This window comes from Aricia agestis, chromosome 8, assembly GCF_905147365.1.
Source record: "Aricia agestis chromosome 8, ilAriAges1.1, whole genome shotgun sequence".
Lineage (NCBI taxonomy): Eukaryota > Metazoa > Arthropoda > Insecta > Lepidoptera > Lycaenidae > Aricia > Aricia agestis.
This window is the reverse complement of record NC_056413.1, coordinates 17194028-17214378: the sequence shown is the minus strand read 5'-3', so window position 1 is coordinate 17214378 and position 20351 is coordinate 17194028. Positions and strand designations below refer to the sequence as shown.

General features: G+C 39.9%; 2 protein-coding genes and 1 long non-coding RNA gene across 4 annotated transcripts in view; 2 read left to right on the top strand and 1 right to left on the bottom strand.

Moving 5' to 3' along the window:
- Positions 1-864: 864 nt before the first annotated feature.
- LOC121729853 lies at positions 865-13352 on the top strand. The gene is made up of 3 exons (XR_006036016.1): positions 865-875; positions 11856-11942; positions 13340-13352. It is a non-coding gene; the product is annotated as an uncharacterized LOC121729853 (long non-coding RNA).
- Positions 2658-5577, top strand: LOC121729851 (40S ribosomal protein S23). Its single transcript, XM_042118497.1, has 5 exons — positions 2658-2782; positions 3126-3285; positions 4646-4844; positions 5156-5243; positions 5493-5577. Exons 1-4 carry the CDS (start codon positions 2677-2679, stop codon positions 5222-5224), a joined length of 534 nt encoding a protein of 177 aa, XP_041974431.1. The 5' UTR covers positions 2658-2676; the 3' UTR covers positions 5225-5243; positions 5493-5577.
- LOC121729847 (receptor-mediated endocytosis protein 6 homolog) overlaps positions 9415-20351 on the bottom strand; it is a 30455-nt gene continuing 19518 nt past the window's right edge. For both annotated transcript variants that reach the window (XM_042118489.1, XM_042118490.1), the window contains exons 19-33: positions 20173-20258; positions 19802-20020; positions 19110-19304; positions 18277-18489; positions 17506-17636; positions 16823-16997; positions 16417-16525; positions 14870-15081; positions 14343-14485; positions 14044-14133; positions 13611-13725; positions 13217-13364; positions 11395-11508; positions 10197-10358; positions 9415-9555 (exon numbers count right to left, since the gene is read on the bottom strand). In XM_042118489.1, coding sequence (XP_041974423.1) covers positions 10212-10358; positions 11395-11508; positions 13217-13364; positions 13611-13725; positions 14044-14133; positions 14343-14485; positions 14870-15081; positions 16417-16525; positions 16823-16997; positions 17506-17636; positions 18277-18489; positions 19110-19304; positions 19802-20020; positions 20173-20258 — 2097 coding nt within the window. In that variant the 3' untranslated portion in view covers positions 9415-9555; positions 10197-10211. The remainder of the gene's footprint in view (positions 9556-10196; positions 10359-11394; positions 11509-13216; positions 13365-13610; positions 13726-14043; positions 14134-14342; positions 14486-14869; positions 15082-16416; positions 16526-16822; positions 16998-17505; positions 17637-18276; positions 18490-19109; positions 19305-19801; positions 20021-20172; positions 20259-20351) is intronic.

The window sequence follows — 20351 nt, the reverse complement described above, 5'->3', positions numbered from 1 at the left end:
TGGTAGGTAATTTACTTTACCAAATTAGCCGTGTTCGTTTAACTCATGTTTAACTAGAGATCGCCCAATGGTCGAAATTCGACCTTACTTGCAAACGACATTAGGACTGCTACCTATATTTTGTAAAAAATATTGACTTCAACATAGTTTTTTTCAATTCTTGTCTCTGGGACTCAGCTTATCACAGACTGGCCGTTTAAGCATTGTCTAATACGGCATTTATACTTTCGCATGAATAGCGAGGCGAATCACGAAGCGAATGGCGAACACGAATGTGTAAACAGTGCGCTCGCTATTCACCTCGCACTTCGCCTCGCGATTCGTGGCATTCGCGTTGATACCGCATTTATACATTCGCACGAATAGCGAGGCGAATCACGAGGCGAATGTCGAACACGAATGTGTAAACAGTGCGCTCGCTATTCGCCTCGCACTTCACCTCACTATTCGTGGCATTCGCGTTGCGAGCGGTTTTTCGGGCGCGAATCAAAGGGCGATATACGATAGCGAATACGAACTTACTGTTTACACATTCGCCTGCATTCAGTTGACAGCTAGCGTCCGACCCTACAGGACGTGTACAAAGCTGAACATACATAGTACACTGTACTGAAAATAAGCCTATTTTTAGTACAGTGTATAGTATTATGTTATCATGTTATTATTATAATAATGTTAGTACAATGTTATAAGATTATATTATTTTGTTGTTAAAGTAGGTATAATAAGTATTATATTTATTAGTTTCTTAGTAATATTTATGAGCACGTAGCCCGCCGACAAACTACTATGAAGTTTGGCTAATATAATAAGGAAATATATTTTGGTTTTTAATAAATATTATTATTAGTATATTTTAGTATTATTATTATTATGTAATAAAAATGGAGTGAAGTGAAAGGCGAATTTTAGAATTCCTAGAATTTTACAAAAAGGAAGAGCTCATTTGGAACCCAAAGTATCGCTATAATAAATTTCATATTTTTCATTCAACATTGCTATCATAATATGAACACGTCCTCCATGTTCGTGTGCGAATGTCAAAATGAATCGCCCCACGAATGTGTGAACGGTAGTTCGCGACCAAGTTCGCGACAGCATTCGTATACGAATGTTTCGTCGAATCAACGTCGAATGACGAGGCGAATAGCGAACGCGAATGTATAAATGCAGTATAATAGTATCTAAAATTAAATAAAAAGAAAACAATAATCAATTTTCAATTTGTCAACTTGTTTTTTTTTTCTCTTGGCAACTTGACACAATTTTGCGTATGTTGTGCCACAGACGAGTAAAAGGTAAGGAACTAGCGGAAGGAATAATAGGAACGGAATTTGGAATTAGTTAATTAATATAGTTTAAAACTCTACATATAAATAAATTACAATGAAATACAAAATCAAATATTAATGTTATTTAAAGATAAGTAATTACTTAAACAATTATATACATTTTTATTATTATAATGAAGTAGAATATTTACAGAAGTAGGAAATGGGATAGGAATCAATGTGCTATGATATAAATTGGAATGATCATGGAGAGGACAGGATAAAATAATATGGTTTAAATCACCAATTTCGCCACACTCGCATAAATCATCACGTCGAACGCCAATTCTCTTAAGGTGTGTAGGAATGCACAAATGACCTAGTCTCATTCGAATAATCGATGTTGTTATGTTTTTAGAGAGATGAATTTTAGCAAACCAAGGCTTAGTTGGGATAACGGGTTGAATTTTTTGATAATGAACTGCTTTTGTTTGACTGCTCAGTCTCCATGACTCGTTCCACGCTTCTACTAGAGAGTTTCTGGCATTCTTAACTACATAATATGTATAAATCATAATATTTACAACGTGTTTTTTAAACTGTATTTAATATAAAGTATCAAAATCTTTTATAGTGACTGGATACAGTGTGGCCATAAGAGGCCACACCGGAAACAAGTGGCGACTCTATTAATGTCGTGACTTTTTTGACGGGCTATACACAATCTGTGAAATTTTTAGAAGTCTCGCTTGAGCGGTTCTTGAGATACAGCCTAGGCCCTAGAGTAAGACAGACTGACGGACAGACATCGAAGTCTCAGTAATAGAGTCCCGTTTTTAGGGTTCCATACCCAAAGGGTACAAACGGGACTCTTTTACTAAGACTTTGATGTCTGTCTGTCCGTCTATGTCTTCTTCTCTTTAATAGGATATTTGCTAAATAAAAATATATTTGGTTATAATTTTATATTAAAATGCTAACGTATAATGTTGGTGATCATTTACTACTTTTGGTTTAAGTAACAATAATTTATTTGGAGTCATTTTGCATAAATAGGTTAGCGAGATAATAAATCTTGGGTGATCATTTTACATTAAAATGCTAGTATAATGTTGGTGATCATTTACTAATTTTCGTGATCATTTTACTTTAAAATGTAAGTATAATGTTGGTGATCATTTACTTATTTTGGTGATCATTTACTATTTTTGGTTTTAAGGTGTTAAATCTTTGGTTATCATTTTACATTAAAATGGTGGTCTGTATTTTGGTGATCGTTTACTATTTTTGTCTGTGAAATGTTACTATTTCTGGTGATCAGTAATTAATTATAAGCCATTGTTTATTAATTATTATAATGCCGTCTGCCGACGCCTTATTTTAGTGTTGCCCTAATAGACTGTCTATGTTTTTTTGTTATGTTGGCTACTTTGTTGATTTGAAGTTTGTCGCTGGCCAAAAATTAATTCTTTTCCCATCCGTAGCCGATCGGTGTCGTGCTATCAAAATGGGTAAGAAACGGTTTCGTGTGAAAAAATTGGAATTTTATTTATTTTTATGTAGTGAACTACGAAAGTTAAAGTGCTTTTATGTATTAATTGTTGTGAAGTGATAATTATCTCAGTAATTGCATCAAAAAATAACTTAACACCCGCGCATGCCAAGGTGTCGGCCATGGCGCAGACATGTTTTTCTCGTGGTGTAAAACTCATCCATTATCATCTCGTTAAAGGCTCGCTCGATGTGAAGTGTTTTTGAGAAATTCCCATTCATGTTTAGGTATCTCGAGTGTAGTGCATCGATTTCGAAGTAATGTGTAAACTTAGGATCATAACCGGCTACTTGAATTTCTAGGCAAGCCGCGGGGTATCCGTACCGCGCGGAAGCACGTGAACCATCGCAGGGAGCAGCGATGGGCGGACAAAGATTACAAAAAAGCCCACATGGGAACAAGATGGAAGGCTAACCCCTTCGGTGGTGCATCTCACGCCAAGGGAATCGTCCTAGAAAAAGTGTAAGTATCCACTCCTCTATCGCCTACTTATCGACATTATGTTTCAGCTTGTAATTACGTATTCATCGTGTTTACGAAACCGAGAAGTGTGCGCTGGTCAGCGGAGTCCAGGAGTCCTGGCGCTTCCCTACGCCGTATTATTCCTGTGAATGTGTTTCTACTACAATCACAGGATAATACTGCGAGAGGCGGCGTCGATTTCTTCGGTTGCGATTCATGTTTATCTATGCAGGTCATTGAACTAGAGAAATTGTTTATCTTCATTCACTGTTCTTGATTACTACTTACTATTGATGGAAAGTAGTACAACATAAAATTAAGTACATGTGGACTTTGTTGATAGCTACTTAAGTTATAAATGCTAGCTGAATAGTTTTTTTTTTCAAGAATTGAATTTTTTTTGTAAATTTTTGAAGTAGTAGTAAGTAGTACCATACACCTTCTGTGGGTTGGACTGAAGGAAACAGGGCACTATGGAAAAAAGACTTAAAAACCGCCAAGGAAAGCAAAAAAGCTCCGATAAACTTTTCTCAAAAATCAACACCTGTGGAAAGAAAATTTTACCCACTACAACTTGGGTGGGTTAGCCATCGTGGTTACTTTTTTGTGAACCACCGAGTGGGGCTCTGTTGACTTTTTCCCATATTGCCCCGTTTCCTTCAGGCCAACCCTTCCATGTGTTTCTTGTATCCTTTTGGGACTTTTTGTGTAGCTTTTCTATAATGCATTAAAAAATTAAAACAAAAATGCATTTGCATTAAACTTTATGTAATGATTTGGTCTTAATATTAAGGGGTTAATATTTCAATAACTTGTATGTTATTTGGGGAGTACTGGATATGATTTGTTGCTGTTTAAGATTGCAATAATTTGATATTTGTGCTTGAGTTGTGGATAATATAAGAAAGTAAAGCCTGTGACCAGACTGTGGAGCCAAAAGAATGGAACAAGCTGAAAGAAACTGAATTAAGAATTCTTACATAAAATCCTATGAAACCCTACATTTGCCCACATCGAATTGGTCAAATCTGGCAGGACCCCAGAAAGGCCTTGTGGAATTTGATTCATTCGGTTTGGCTAAGTGTGCGTTCAACTCAAATAGGTTATATTATGCAAATGAGGTGTTAGATTCTGTAAAAAAAACTCTGTTATGTCCACATGGTCTTCTAAAAGACCATGTGGCCAATTAAGCTTGTTTATGAACTTACATCATATATTTATATAATTCGTTTTTTAAGTATCTTGTTCAACATTTTTGTTTTATTAGCATGTGGCTTTAATACATCAAAAATGTTTGCTATTCATGTTTGTTTCTTAGTTATTGTGACTTCAAGGATTGAGAATAAGTATTTTTTTACAGAGGTGTTGAGGCCAAGCAGCCCAACTCTGCCATCAGAAAGTGTGTCAGGGTCCAGCTCATCAAGAATGGTAAAAAGGTGACGGCGTTCGTACCCCGTGACGGTTGTCTCAACCACATTGAGGAGAACGATGAAGTGCTAGTTGCAGGTTTCGGTCGTAAGGGTCATGCCGTCGGTGACATTCCTGGAGTCAGATTTAAGGTATGTCTTCTATTTGTATTCAATTTTCGTTTTTAAACTGTTATCATAATATAATCTAAAAAAAAAAGCATTGACAATGCTTGAAATTGGCAGTCTGATACTGATGATTTCAGTAATAATATGTATGTAAAAAGCTCATTCTTAAAATTACATTATGATATCAATATGCTGAGTTCACTAATGATGATTTTAAAATCATTGTGGAGTATTTGCTACTCTGAGTGCCATGATGTACGAAGCATATCTGATGCATTGCCGAGTCACGTCCGTAGTTTGAAGATTTCCACTTGATCATGTATTGTTGTTTTCAGGTGGTGAAGGTAGCCAATGTGTCGCTGCTCGCCTTGTACAAAGAGAAGAAGGAGAGGCCAAGATCTTAAGTTAACTCTTTTGTGATAGGTAAATATTACATTTTACTTGTTAAAGTTATGAAGCAGGAAAGACAAAATAATATGTTCATGGCTTTCTTTTCCTTAATAATTTGAATATTTTGTACCCAGAGTGGTAGAAATGTACATGATGTAATTAACAATTTATTTGCTACTGCTGAATGCCATGACGTTAAAATATAACTGATGATGATATTTTATACATTATTTTTTAAACAGAAATATCGCATTTTGCTAATTACACTTCTTTTTGTTTCAGGACTGCTGGGAAGTTACTTTTAAGAGTAATGTTTATAAAAAGATAAAATCCAAATATGCAATAAAGTACATATTGTATATGCCAACGCAGTTTTTGTTTCACTACTTTCCTTATCTAGCTAATAGCTTTATTATTAAATAATAAATATTTCGCATTAACATATCTGAGAGCCAACGCTAAAATTTATAACTTGGCAAAAAGACAACAGAAACAACGACGACTGCGAAAAGCGTGTGCCTGCCGACCGCCGCGCGTTAACAGCCCGTCGCACGCGCCTACACGCGAGCGTGCGCCCGCGTGAGTGTTTCCTTTGAAACACGTCAACATAAAACTATGCTGTAAAAAACTAACGTAAATGAGAGAAAGTGATATAAAGGAAGTGAAAGCAAAGAAACAGGCCCATAAGTTACTAACAATATATTTCTTCTGATTACATGATAAATAACTAGAATATTAAAATAGTGAGCTATACATTTGCAGTCTACATTTACATCCTAGGCAAGATACGTTAGTAGAGAATATTTAGAATACAATTCTACTGTAAAGCGTTAGTACCTACACCAGGAAGTTAGTTAAGTTTTGTATTCATCATCATCATATCAGCCTATAGTCGTCCACTGCTGGACATAGGCCTCTCTTAATGAACGCCAAGATGACCGATCTCCTGCTACTCGCATCCAACATGGGCCTGCAACTAAACGGAGATCGTCGTCGTAAGTTTTGTATTATTGAATGTTAATAGAAATTAATGTGCTGCATAGTGTGATTTGTTACTTATCACAGGTTTAATAAGTTCCAAGTTTGCAATAGAAAAAACATCGACAAATACACACCCTTAGGGCTTTTGTACCCACATAATTTAGTACAAATGGATTTAGGATGTCAATATCATGTTAGCAATCAGTAAAATATAAGCAGTAATGTGCCTCTTTAGATTTCTACGAGACCAAGCAAAGTTATTAATTTTTGATCATAGAGGCTATAAAAAGGTGTTGATACTTTTTAGCCTTTTTTTAGCATGGGGAAATGCTTTACGCATCCCCGGCAAATTGGGGATACCGGCTGGGGTATGTGGGACTGGTCTACCCACTAAAACCCCATGGTGCTCGGTGCTCCACTCAGCGCTGCAGAGTTGCGGGTACGATAGAACCTACCGCAACTTACGTTTTAGCCTAGAGAATTTTATTTTTATTTAGCCTAATTTTACTAAAATATCTTATGGCGTCAATTATTTACTGATTGCATACAATTGGATTAGTATTCACAAAACTTAACTGAAATTCCTAGAAACTATTGAATAGGTGGTTCCAAGCATTGGTAATATTAGGAGTGTTAAATACATCTACAGAATTCATTCACTAGATGGCGCTGATTAATGCCGAGTATACGAACTACAATACCGAAATGGCATTCTTCAGTCTAGGAATGTAATAAAATGTTATTAAGATTTACAACAATAATATATTAAAAACATTATCTACAGATCCCTAAATTAGTCTCGATAGAAGTTTACTTACAGCTAACATGCATCAAGTACCTAATAAGATTTCGTTGTAACTTTAGATACAAGTCTATGGAATAAACGTTCACAATAATTTAGCTTAGACGTTATGATGTGGAATAATATGACACAAAATGTATAGGTACTACGATATCGTAATAATTTGAACTTTTCAAGCGTGGGCTTTGCGGGAAACGAGACTAGTGCCTATCTTTTTATATACACTGGTTATTTAGGATGTGCGGGATGCGCTTGAAAATGTCGCAGTGAACTGGTTTAAATAGCCGTTTAATCAAACAGCTAGCCCTTTGACTGAACAACGTCATTACTACGACTAGCTGTTTGATTGAACGGCTTTTTTACCAGTGGACTGCGATAAAAAATACTGTACGCATCGCCACTGTGTAACGCCCACTGCAGACTATTGTAATTATATAAAACATTTGTCTTATAGCAGGCATAATTAGATGTTGTCAAAACACTGACGGACACATTCACGTCGGGTGACGTCATATTATTATAAGCATTAAACCTTCATGAACATGATAATTACCGCATTTATTACATATAGTTACTGCCTGAAAGTGTTCTACAATGCTAAAGCTTCATGAAAGTTTAGAACATATTATATCGATTGAGATAAAATCACTCGGATATCCATCTTAACGTTAAATCTAATCATAATCGCGCGCAATCCACATTTTTACATTAAATTATTCGAAATTCGAAAACGTCTATACAATAAATTCAATAAAAATATCGCTTTACCCTCATCTATCACGCTAAGACGCATCCAAAAATATCTCTCGAGTTACAATATCGATCACAGAATGTTCTTCCAGGCCGCGACCCGAGGATGTCCTCGCTTGCAAAACAATCTACCTAGCTTTAGTGCTTTTAGCTATTTTTCTGGGGTTTTTGACAGGAGTTTATCTATTCAATAGCGTTGTTGGTTACGTTTTGACGTTAGCCAACCAAATGAAACAAACTTAAAAAGAAAACTAAGAAATCTGGCAGTAGTTTCTGATTCACAGTCTATGATTTGACATAAACATTACAATCATTTTTAATTTCACTATGGGCCTGTTTCAACATTTTCTAATAAGTGCTGGATATGCTCACATACACAACTTATCTGACAGAGTTAGACTGTCAGGTAAGTTGTGGCATATCCGGCACTTATTAGGAAGTGGCGAAATAGCCCCTTAGTTTATTTTCTGGTCATTAAACTTTTTTTACAATAAATAAATGAATTAAAGGATTCTGTAAATTGTAGCACAAGCGAGTATACCACTAACGATTTTAGTTAGAAATAAAGCTCCACAGATTAGGCGACAGGCCGAGAGTGACCTCTCGTGGACAAACACCTTACTATTATTTGCAGATTATCCGAATTATTCTAATGACTTTCCACGTTGGCTTATGATTGACCAATAAAAGCGATCGCAAAAGTATACAGGATTCAATGTTCCTGGGTCATGGATGTGTATTAAAATATATGTGTAGTATAATTTACTTAGCACGGGGCCAGACTGATGTGATGTAAAACGTCCATAGATAATTATTATTGTGAAAGTAGCAGCGCTGAACGAATAACATTTTTTCACGCTCGGGTGCTTGACCCGATGACTCTACAAATTACAAAAAAAAAAACTGTCAGCGTTGCTACTCCCACAGTAAACTTTTTACAAGATATTAGTGTAAACACCGTTATCCTTGAAACCATCAAATCAGCCCGTCAAAATGAACAACTTTTTCCATGAGAACTCAAGAAAATCCGTCTTCATACCCATACAAATTGCCGATCCGGGCATCCGTATGTGTATCATATTTTTTTTGAGTTCCCAGCATTGTTCTCATAGAAAAAGTTGTTCATTTTGACGGGCTCATTTGATGGTTTCAAGGATAACGGTGTTTACACTAACACATAGTATAAGGGACACATACAAACCCTGAAGTATCATCACTTAGTTTTGTTACAACCATACCTATATTCGTTTTTCGCTTGTGTTATCGCAGCTTCGCAATCATGGTTATCAACAGAGGCGGCGTTAAAGGCGTAGGCGACGTGGGCGACCGCCTACGGTCTCGCGACCCTAGGGTCCTCGCGCCACGTTCACCACGAGGGTATTTTTCGGATTTACGAGTTTCTATTTATAAAAATATGACTATCAAACTCATATTTTTGTAAATAAAAATTTGAGAATTGAGTATTAAAAAAATATTTCTCTCAACAAAATCGGACGGATTTGCGTCATCAATCGCAAAACATCGTCATCATCAGGGGGCCTCTCAAAACATATCTTGCCCACATCAAATTTTGGTCTTGCCCCGCCACTGGTTATCAACTCCAACGTGGATTCGCCCTAAGATTATAATGATTACAGATTGTATTTAAATTTTCTGAAGTAACTAGTAGTCTGAATGTATTCACGATTATTAATGTTAATAAATATGTAATACTTGTGTCGAGCGTGTCTACACCGACTACACGGAATGCCTGCGTCCGTAGCGCGCGGTGTACTGTCGTACTGATAACTTTAAGTTCTTCAGCGCTGAAATCTGAAACAAAAAAAAATCTAAAGAATTTAAGGTCCCTTTAGAGTTTTTTACCTTTAATAGCAACTTTAATATGTCGACTACGTAAGAACATATTAATATATCTTAGAAACTCCGAGGTAAACTGATGATCAGTTATGATGATCAGGTAAATGATCAGTTAATAAAATGTTATGCTGCATACAAGGTATGCTTGTCTTTATTGGAGCAATTGGAAAACTAACTTGACAAAAAGAAGACCGGGTCTTCTTTTTGTCAAGTTAGTTTTCCGATTCCTAAGGGCGATACGCAGCGTATTAATACGCTGCGTATCGCCCTTAGACTACTTCTTTTAAAAATGGCCGCCTCGGTGAGTTGCCAATGTCAGAGTGGCTTAAAGGACTTTCTAGGAACATCTGACACTTCATTGTCAATCGCTGTCAATTTATATATGCCTCGCGTTCCATTTGATGTTAAAAACGATCAAAACGTTCAAAATATGCCCCATATTTTGAGCGTTTTGATCGTTTTTAACATCAAATGGAACGTGGGGATGGTTTATATATATAGAAAATGACAAGTTTTTTGACAAGGAGTCAATGACCGCTACTGTCTCGATTCCCCGAGTACACCTTAATAACTATAACAATAAGGTCCTTTCTCACCAGCGCGGGCGGGCGCTAGGAGTCGGCGGGATAGTCCATGGTCTTGATGTGTGCGACGGCGGCGCAGAAGTGCGTCCACCAGTACAGCGCCTCGCCCGCCAGCGCCGCGCCGCCCAGGCACGACACCAGCTCCACTGTCGATAGCAGCGACGGCGGGTTCACCTGACAGTAAATATTGTGTGTTAGCACGGCACTAGCAGCGTCAATTATTTTTACTGACTTTAAAAAAGGAGGTTTGTCAACCGACATTAACAAAGAGTAATATGCTTTATTAATATGTTTGTTCTGTTGTGTTGTGAACCGGGCTCGAAGCGGCAAAATTGACTTATTCCTATCTTCCAACATAGGCATTAGCCATACACTACCCCAAGTTTGAGAATTTTACCTTCAAACCTAGTTCAGGTTGGATATTAGACATATTTAAATAGTTTACTTAAATATTCGACCATTGTGCCCCAACAAAATTAGCTTAGTTGTGACTTATATAAATAAATAATAAAATCCTTTATTGAAGAATTCCACAAAAAAAAACTTAATCTAATTACCCGCCAAACCACATTGCGATTTGTCGGCGGGCTTCACGCTCTTTACTTTCTATAACTAATATGTTTACTTCTAATATTGTAACTAAAATTAGATGACCTTAAAGCAGCCAAGTAAGTACCCTGAAAATACAGCCCAACAAATGGTTACTTTGTACTATGGTTTACTTTGTACTAAAGACCGGCGAAAATGATCTTTGCCCGGAGCGGCTAAATGACTAGATCGAGCCCTTGATAATTTGGCTTTAGCGATATCGATTTTTCTCAGCAATGACTATAGCTAAGAAATTATAGTTCATTGTCAGTATTCATCATGTCTTATTGTCTTTGAATTGCATAGTATAACACGATTGGTCAACTTTTATAACACAGAATTATCAATCAAAAAAACCTCTGTAAAAAAAGGGATTCCTATTTTGCCATCAGAGGAGAGTGATTCAAGCTTCCAAAATTTGTACATAAATTGGTTCAAGCATACACTTTAATTTGCCCATAGCTTATAATATGAAATGTATTTGTCGTTTTTAAATGACGCGACAAAAACCATTTCAACAAGCAATCTAAAACATATCCAACACGGTTTTTTTACTTTAACATAATTTTACATAATTATAACCTCCTCGTTTTTTGGAAGTCGGTTAAAAAGTAGTCGTTACCTTGATGATGATAAGCACTAGCGCGGGCGTGATGTCGTCGGCGGCGGGCGGCGCGCCGCTCGACAGCGCCAGCGTCGCGCTCAGCGACCGCACCACACGCAGCACGCACGCCACCTGTTTAATATAAGGTTAGCTTAGGCACCGACACTACTGCACCGCCTGTTAAAGGGCTCCCGCACAAAACTGCGAATTTGCATCGCATCGCAATGTAATTTTTAGTATGATTTTTGTAGCAGATTTTTGCGATGCGAAGCGAATTCGCAGTTTTTTGTGGGAGCTCTTACCGCGAACTTACCCAAGGTTCGCGGCCAGTCCCACATGTCCCCCTGGATGCTTCAGGGCCAACGCTAAAACACGGGCGGATGCAGGCGCGGGCGCACGCGTCTCAGGACCGCCACGGGCGAGCGGGCACCCGTCGCTTGCGCCCATCTCATTTAGCGCTGCTAGTATATAGTGTTAAGTACCATGGATTTTTTACTAATTTATTATTTGGCAAAAAGACGTCAACGGAAACAACGTCGATTGCGAAAAGCGTGCGCCCGCGCCGTGTGTCCGCCATCTGTCGCACGCGCCTGCGCTGCCCATACTATTTTTCATTATACACACGTCACGTGTGTTGGGCGTGGGCCCGCGCGGGTTTTAGCGTTGGCCCTCAGAATTGAGGCACATCCCCAGCCAGTGGCACGCATAAAGCGTTTGCCCTGCGTAATAAAACAAGGGCACCGTGACTACTACTGTTGCTATGGGGCACACGGATGATCATGTCATTTTGTTTTGTTAAGGTCCAAATCCAAAAAAACATGAAAGTACAGTTTATTCGTACAATCGCATTATAAGAGTGACGAGTACTGGCAAAGTGTCGAATTAGTGACATATTATCAAAACTACTTATAAACGATACTCATAATTATATTATACTAGCTGTTGCCCGCGACTCCGTCCGCATCAACATAATATAGTACTTATAATAAAATAACAAAGATGGATAGTCCGCAAACAAATATGAAAAAAGTAAAATATAACCTCCACCTTTTTGGAAGTCGGTTATAAAGTAGCCTAAGTTACACCTTACTACATCAGCTATCTACCAAAAAAAGTCCCGGCAAAATAGCTCCAGCCGTTTTAGAGATTAGCCGGAACAAACAGACAGACAGACAGACAGACATTCACGTGCAATTTCTTGTTCTTCTTCAGTCCTTTCATTTGCAGTATTTTGTATTCTTCTTGCATTACGGCTTTGTCGGGAAAGATTCGATCGTCTTAGTCGCGGCATTATTAATTAAACTTCACTTCACTTCAATCCACTTGTTAATTATTTATTTAATAGAAATAGTTTTAATATTGATTTCTTACAAATATCAAATTGTCATCCATACGTCATTACATAGCTGTAATTTTACGTCAATTACATAGCTGTCATTTTCGTTTTGTTATTCCAAGTCTGATTCTTTTTTGTTATACCACGTTTTATAGTGACTGACGTTTCATGTCAAGTCACACAGGAACGCTGTCGAACGGGATAAAAAGTATCCTATGTCCGTCTCCTGGCTCTAAGCTACCTCCCTACCAATTTTCAGCCACATCTGTTCTGCCGTTCTTGAGTTATAAGTGGTGTAACTAACACGACTTTCTTTTATATTATATTATACTAGACTAGATGACATCCGCAACTCCTTTGCACCAAAATTTGTTTATCGCGCCGCGGCACCGTACCTACGTTTTGTCGCGCTCGCTCCGCCGCGGGGCCGGCCAGCCGCCGCAGGTGCTCGCTGTACACTCTGTATATATAAAAGCTAAACAAAGACGGGTATATATCGCTGACCTTGTCTCGCGGGGAGCGGCACACGGCCAGCTGTCGCAGCACCGCCTGCGCGTGCGGGAAGGGCGCGGCCCAGCGGTGTCGCGCCGCCAGACCTAGACGCGCCGCGCTCGCGCCGCCGGCCAGCCGCCGCACGTGCTCGCTGAACACTCTGTATACACAATAAAAGTTAAAATCTATAATTTGATCACATAAAATATTGTTTGGCACATGAAACACGTTGCCACGGAGCCCCCATGCTTTCACAAAATTAGATCATAAGCTGAGGAGCTACGGACAAACAAACAAAACCATTACTCAAAGTTTAAGTTTTCTTTAGAAAAAAAAATTCAATATATCTAGCTTGTGTGCGTGCGTAATGCGTATACGTCGGCCTGCATACACGTTGGCGACTTACTGGTCGCGGGCGATGTCGCCGTCGCCGTTGGGGAACAGTATGTAGAGGTAGAGGCGCGCGAACACGGCGCGCTCCACCGTCAGCTCCGCGCTCTCTAGCACCGTCGACGTGGCGCCTGAAATTGTCATGCAGTTGAGAACATTGCCGCCATTTTGTTGAATTGGCTTGTCAATATGATGTTTGATTAGAAACAGCATTAATTATTAACCGTCCTTCTTTCTAATAGAAATAGTTACTCATTCCTATCTCACCAACGCTTCATGAGATAGGCCGTAAACGCCACCGTCGTAGACAATGAAAAACATTGTATAACGTATGCATTGTGTGATTAATTTTATTAGTTATAGAGAGAAAACTACAAGTTACAGAAACAAGAATAAGCATCTAGAATAGATACAAAAATGCAAGCAGCATTTTGTAGTTTTGTACTCACCTTCCCACGAGGGGTCAGCTTTAATCTCAGCTGTGATCGCCTTGATGTTGGCGGCGAGACGCGACGCCTTCTCGTCTATGAGCTCGCCACCTGATTCAAAAGTAAGTTATTCCCTTAGATTAGAATAATAAATAATAAAGAACGTTTATTTTGTCGCAATGAAAACTATTTCCTCGACTCGAAAGTATTTCCATGCCTTTTCATCTAAATCGCTTCAGCAGTGTAAACGTAAAGACATTTAACAGACAGACAAACAACATTTTATTTATAATGTTAGTATGAATAATAAGATATCTCACCGTTCATAGCGTTGATAGGTCGCTGTGTGTGCAGGCGTGCGACGCGTCGCAGCGCCGCGCCGCGCTCGAGTTGCTCCAGCGTGCGCGCCGCCGCCGCCGCGCGCGCCAACTCCGTGCTTTCCGCGCGAGCGTTGCGCGTCTGACTGTTAACACGTTATTTATTTAGATATTCATTTTTAATATTGATGTAACCATAAAGTATAGAATTCGGATATGGCAGTTTGAACATTCAACACAGTTTCAAAACTTATGGCACAGAACGTTCCGTTAAAAATGCTAGAATTTTTTTTAAGACGTGCGGTAGTCTTATTATGACACACAAGCGGAACGTTAAGCCGCGTTCAGGCCTTAGTATACACATACGGTGACTCATACTGTATGAGTCACCGAATCATCAGTTGTCGAACTTTACAACATCCATTCGTAAAAGAAATTTACTGGTCAATCTAGTTTTTTTTATTGAAAACTATAATTTTTGTGTTATGGTAGTTGGTCGCGAAGATATGATAAGTCCTTGCTATACATACGCGCTAAGGTGGTGCGTATGATGCAGCAAGGCCGCTCGACAGGCAGCGAGATATGAGGCGTAGGGTCGTCTTGCGGCGAGGTCGGCCCGCAGCGCCGCCGCCAGCCGCGCCGCGCCCGCACCACCGGCCACGCCCAACGCGCGCCCGCACGACACGCCCTCCGCCCCTGCGCCCGCACGCACCCACTCCGCCAGAGACATGCTTGTGCATCGCTAGAAAAAAAAATGATACGGTCATAACACAAATACTGATTATTTACATAAATAAATTAGTGACCATCAGTACGCAGGTTTATGTTATTACTTATTAGTAAGACTGTCTTATGTGATGATGATCTAGTGTTTTATAAGTAAGCGCTAGTTGCTGAGATATCAAATTACAACGCACTCGTTTGAAATAGCAGATGTTTTAAATAGGAAAATTGCTTTATAAGTAAAATTCAATTATAGTCAAGAGTATATTCATTCGAATCGTCTCAAGAAAGAATGAATATGTCGGATCGAGACTTGTAGCGCCATCTACTGGCAGGAGTTTGCACACTTGCAAATATTCACTAAACCATTAACTGCAATCCTTGCTAAGAGAGGGTTTGATTTGAGGGACTGATTTGATTTTGTAATTTGTTATGTAATGTTGGTAGACAATGGTAGACATCCTTTTACATTTTGATTTTAACTTGAATACGGTTACTGATTTGATTTATTAATTTGTTATGTAATGTTGGCAGACTATGTTATAACTTGAATACGGTTATTGATTTGATTTATTATTTGTTAAGTTATGTTGGTAGACAATGCTAGCTTTCTTAATAGCTTGATCATGATTGGCGAGCTTGTACACAGTTACTAATTTGACTTTATTTTACTACTTTAGCCATATTGTCAAGTTGCGAATTTGATTATGATCTTTACGTTGATATGTTGGCAAACTTGTTCACTTTAGCCAATCAGATTTGAAAGATTGTGTAAAGCTAAATTTAGTTAAGTTGGTACACAAAATGGAGGGATTCTGTTCGAGAGCCTTCAAAAGGATAGCCACCAAGAAACTTGTCTGTTCCCGTGATCAAAATGTCCGAGGACCAAGAATGCCCTGATGTACCTGCTCTGGCCTCTCCTGTTCCGATAAATATATAATTAACGCCTCCGTGGTCTAGTGGTACAGAGCGCGGCTCTTAACTCGGAGGTCGTGGTTTCGATTCCCGCGTTGGAAACATGCTATTTCCAAGTTTGGTTAGGACAATGCAGGCTGATCACCTGATTGTCTGACCAGTAAGATGATCCATGCGTCGGATGGGCATGTAAAAAAGTCGGTCCTGCGCCTGATCTCTCGCCGGTCGTGTCGGTCTTCCGTCCCACTGGGTTATGAGAGTAAAGGAATAGAGAGTGCTTTTGTGTACTGCGCACACACTTGGGCACTATAAAATTACTCCTGCGTAGCTGGCCTGGTTTCAATGAAACCGGCCGCCGTCACCGAAACCGGTGTGGGAGCCATTATTATTATAATTAACGTGACGTATGTCTATTGTGATATCGCCTATCAATACTCACATTAGGCACGAAGTCTGCGTTGTGGTCGACGTTGGACAGCACGGCTCGCAGCCGCCGCTTCATGCTGTTGAACGCTTCGGGGTCGCTCAGGTCGATCACGCCTTCGCTCCTAGACAATCAACGTTCTTTGTCAAATCGTAATTATAGTTATATTGTGGTACTTATATTTTACTGCTGGTTGATTTGAATTTTGAATTTAAATGTCTTAGGATTTATGTCTAACGCTCAATATGGAGCATGCCGCGACAATCATTTCAGGCAAGTTATTTAACATTTTTACAGTATAATATTGTTTTTAACTTTTTAATAAAAAATAAACCGTGGTAGGTTTAATATACGTTCTAAGACCGATCTTGCTTTAAAAATATAATATTGTTCTCTTCAAATCTTAAAACAACTAACAAACCTCTCAATCTCCTGCTCTGTTCTGTCCGCGCGGTCCGGTCTATCGCGGTCCGATCTGTCCCGGTCCGGTCTGTCCCCGGCCGGGCTGCGGTACTTGGCCAGGATCTCCTCGGAGCTCTCCGCCGGTTCCGCGTGACACTCCTCCACGCTCGCCTCCTCCATCGATGACTTTATATCTAAGAAAACGCCATGTTATGGTCCTTCGAGCCGGATAAACTTACAAACTTTGTTCTACCAGACATAATGTATGCTAATTCAAACGTAGCACCTAACCTACTTTTAAATAAATGTTGTAACAATATAAATTGTATTACTGTAGAAAACTTTCATACACACACTAAAATCGGTTGTAACTTGTCTGTGCACACCGAGCGATTCCGAGGGTTCGAATCGCTGCGCATTACTACGAAGATGTTTTACTGTTCAACCCTGTGTTAATTATGCAAATAATATTACCACAGTATGAAACAGTAGTAGGAGGCCATATAATCTATACAAATAAATATGACTTTTCCATTTTGTTAGTCTCGGCTAAACCGATTTGGCTAATGTTAGTCTTGAAATATTCATGGAAATCCAGTCAAGATCTTATTAGGAAGAAAATGATACGAAGTTCACCGGCTCATCTAGTTAATAAAAGGAATAACATATCAAAATGTCTTCATAACAAAGTGTCCGACGAACCTCCCTGGTTGTGCGAGCGCCCCTTGTGTCGGAACATCTTGATCTTGTGCAGCAAGCTGCCGCCGGACCGCTTCACGTTGTTCTTCAGCTCGTCCAGGTTGCCCGCCAGCGCCTCGTCGATGTTACGACGCCTATCACATATATAAGTTTTTTATTTAGCATTTTAACCGACTAGCCAAAGGGAGGAGGTTATATGTTTTATTTTGTAGGAACTTAAAGTAAAAAATAATGTCAAATTTGTAGATTCGAATGTCGGAGAAAATGAATATCTATATGCAACGCAGATCAATAGTTGTAATTTCGCAATGAAAAGAAACGATAGACTCTCTTTATTTTACTTTTATTACCCGTATAGGATGTAAAGGAAGGCCGACCGAGCCAGTAGGGCTACTACGAAACTGTTTTGACACTCAAACAATAGGACGAGAATGCCGCGTCCTGCTCTAACAACGTCATTTCACGTTTGTTAGAGTAGGACGCGGCATTCTCGTACGATTGTTTGAGTCTCAAAACAGTTTCATGGTACAAGCCAGGTTGTATACTCGATCAGGCCTACACCCACTGTCAGACGTTGAGACGTTTTATAGGTCGCGTCGATGTCAGAATCTTCGATTGCGCCATTCAAGACTATGCACTGTTTGGTCTGATATGATTGTGCGCTGATTTTGTTTGTCTGTATGTGTGTATGTATTATTCACTTATTTGACTTAATCTTAAAATGATTCATAAGATATGTATTCGTGTTTAAGGAACACTCAAACGGCCACATACCTCTGCGTCTTCTCAGCCGTAGCGTCAAAGCTGATGCTCTTGGGTATAGCGCCAGTGGACGGCTTAGGCGGGGGGCTGACGCGGCGCTCGGTGACGTTGTCGGAGTTAACGTCCTGGCTGGAGCTGCGGTCCGACGCCGACTCTATGCTGTTCACCGACAGCGTGCTCAGCGACATGTTGCTGGCGTCGCGACGCTTCTCGATGCGGGACGAGCTGGTTGTGTATTATATTATGGATGTTGTAATATAATAATAGATGTATAATATATTATCTGATATCTTTAAACGAGCAATTCTTGTATATACATATAAAATTTGCATCTCGGAATCGGCTCCAACGATTTTCATGAAATTTAGTATATAGGGGGTTTCGGGGGCGATAAATCGATCTAGCTAGGAATTATTTTTATAAAATGACATTTTATTCGTGTTTTAACTTTTATCGAATACCGTGCAAAGCTCGGTCAAATAGCTAGTATATAATATTAATAGGCATTTCCACTGATGACGTAAGTGCATATTGATTCACAATGCTTAATTAATCTCAGATTCACCACCACAGAGCTAATACAAAGTTCAACACTTTCTAGTGCGATGGTTGATAAACGCATGCAAAGCCTAGCGGCGACCTATTCAGTCAGTAAAAATAAGTTTATTTTTGAATCCAAGTGGAACGGCTACTTTACTAGCAACTAGCTTTTTGAAATGATAATTCCATAAGGGAGAGTAAATAGTCTAAGACTTCGTTTAGTAACCCGTTACGGCACCAGTCTTCCTAGTTTAAGTCTTAACTTCTATCGAGTTGCCACTTGCCTACTGCGGTCACGACTTTACCTGATGTTGATGATGCTGGTGCGGATCTCGGACTTGATGCGGCTGACGTTGTTGACGAGCGCGGCGGAGGAGATGCCGGCGGCGCCCATGCGCGTCATCAGCTCGGAGATGGCGGAGCGCGGCTCGCCCGAGTACCGCCGCTCGTATTGGGACACCGACAGCGCGTTGAACGAGCTTTCGCTGGAGTTTAGCGACCTGCGATTATAAGTGCGTAATTATTATTAATTATATTATTCTAAAATACATTAAAAAAATCTTGAGTGTCAAGTACCTTATTGCCCGACTCATGTTCCGACACGTACGCAATCGAAACGCAATTACGAGTGAAAGAGTGCGAGTACGTGCTCCATGACCATAAACTTTCCACGTGGGTGAAGGCTGCAAAGGAGACCTTGCGACTCAGCTAGGTGGTTATTCGATGATCATTGCTCAGTCAGACCTTCCTCTAAACCCACTATACCGGTACGTGTTCGTGTACGTGCTCCATGACCATAAACTTTGCACGAGGGTGAAGGCTGCAAAGGAGACCTTGCGACTGAGCTAGATGTTTATTCTATGATCATTGCTCAGTCAGACCTACCTCTAAACCCACTTTACCAATTTTAGCTGTAGTATATATATACCGATGCACTTAGAAATCTTCGATAGCGCGATGCAGGATAGTAGCGGTAGTTTTACCACCACGGACTCACCTGTCCATCAGATCGTTCTCCTCGTAGGACTTGGACGTTGACGGCATGTCGTACTTGGGGAAGCTGTCGTCGACCCACTGGCTGGTGGCGTCCACCCCCGCGCCCGCTGGCTCCGCCCCCTCGCCCTCGCCCGCCTCCGCGTCTCCCTCCCCCGCGGCCTCGCCTGCCACAGCGACTATACTCTCCGCGCGCGGTTCGGACGACGCGTCCGTGTTGTCGCTGAAAGCATTTGGATGTTGTTAGGCACATAATAAGTTTAGTGCTAAAGTTTGTTCAAAAACTTGTGAACATTGTCTATGCCACGTCATACGTCTTTAAAAACCTGAACTGTATAAATTGACCAAATAATGTTAGTGTATAAGACACCTTACCTATTCTGGTGGTAGAACAAGTCTGGAGGCAGCGTAGCGCCCGTACTCGGGCTCTCCGGGGCGGACGTTGCGTAGCACGTCATCACCTGCATGAAGTAAAAAACACAACCTGTCAATATCCTGAAACACTTTATATAAATACTAAAGGACGCCCGCAACTCCATTGCCACAAAATTTGT

What these genes read in the sequence shown, in the direction of transcription:
- LOC121729851 (XM_042118497.1), top strand. Translation starts at nt 2,677, where the DNA reads ATGTTTTTTTGTTATGTTGGCTACTTTGTTGATTTGAAGTTTGTCGCT. An exon ending in GTGTCGTGCTATCAAAATGG is followed by an intron (nt 2,783 to 3,125) that starts GTAAGAAACGGT and finishes TTGAATTTCTAG; the next exon opens with GCAAGCCGCGGGGTATCCGT. An exon ending in TTCCTGGAGTCAGATTTAAG is followed by an intron (nt 4,845 to 5,155) that starts GTATGTCTTCTA and finishes TGTTGTTTTCAG; the next exon opens with GTGGTGAAGGTAGCCAATGT.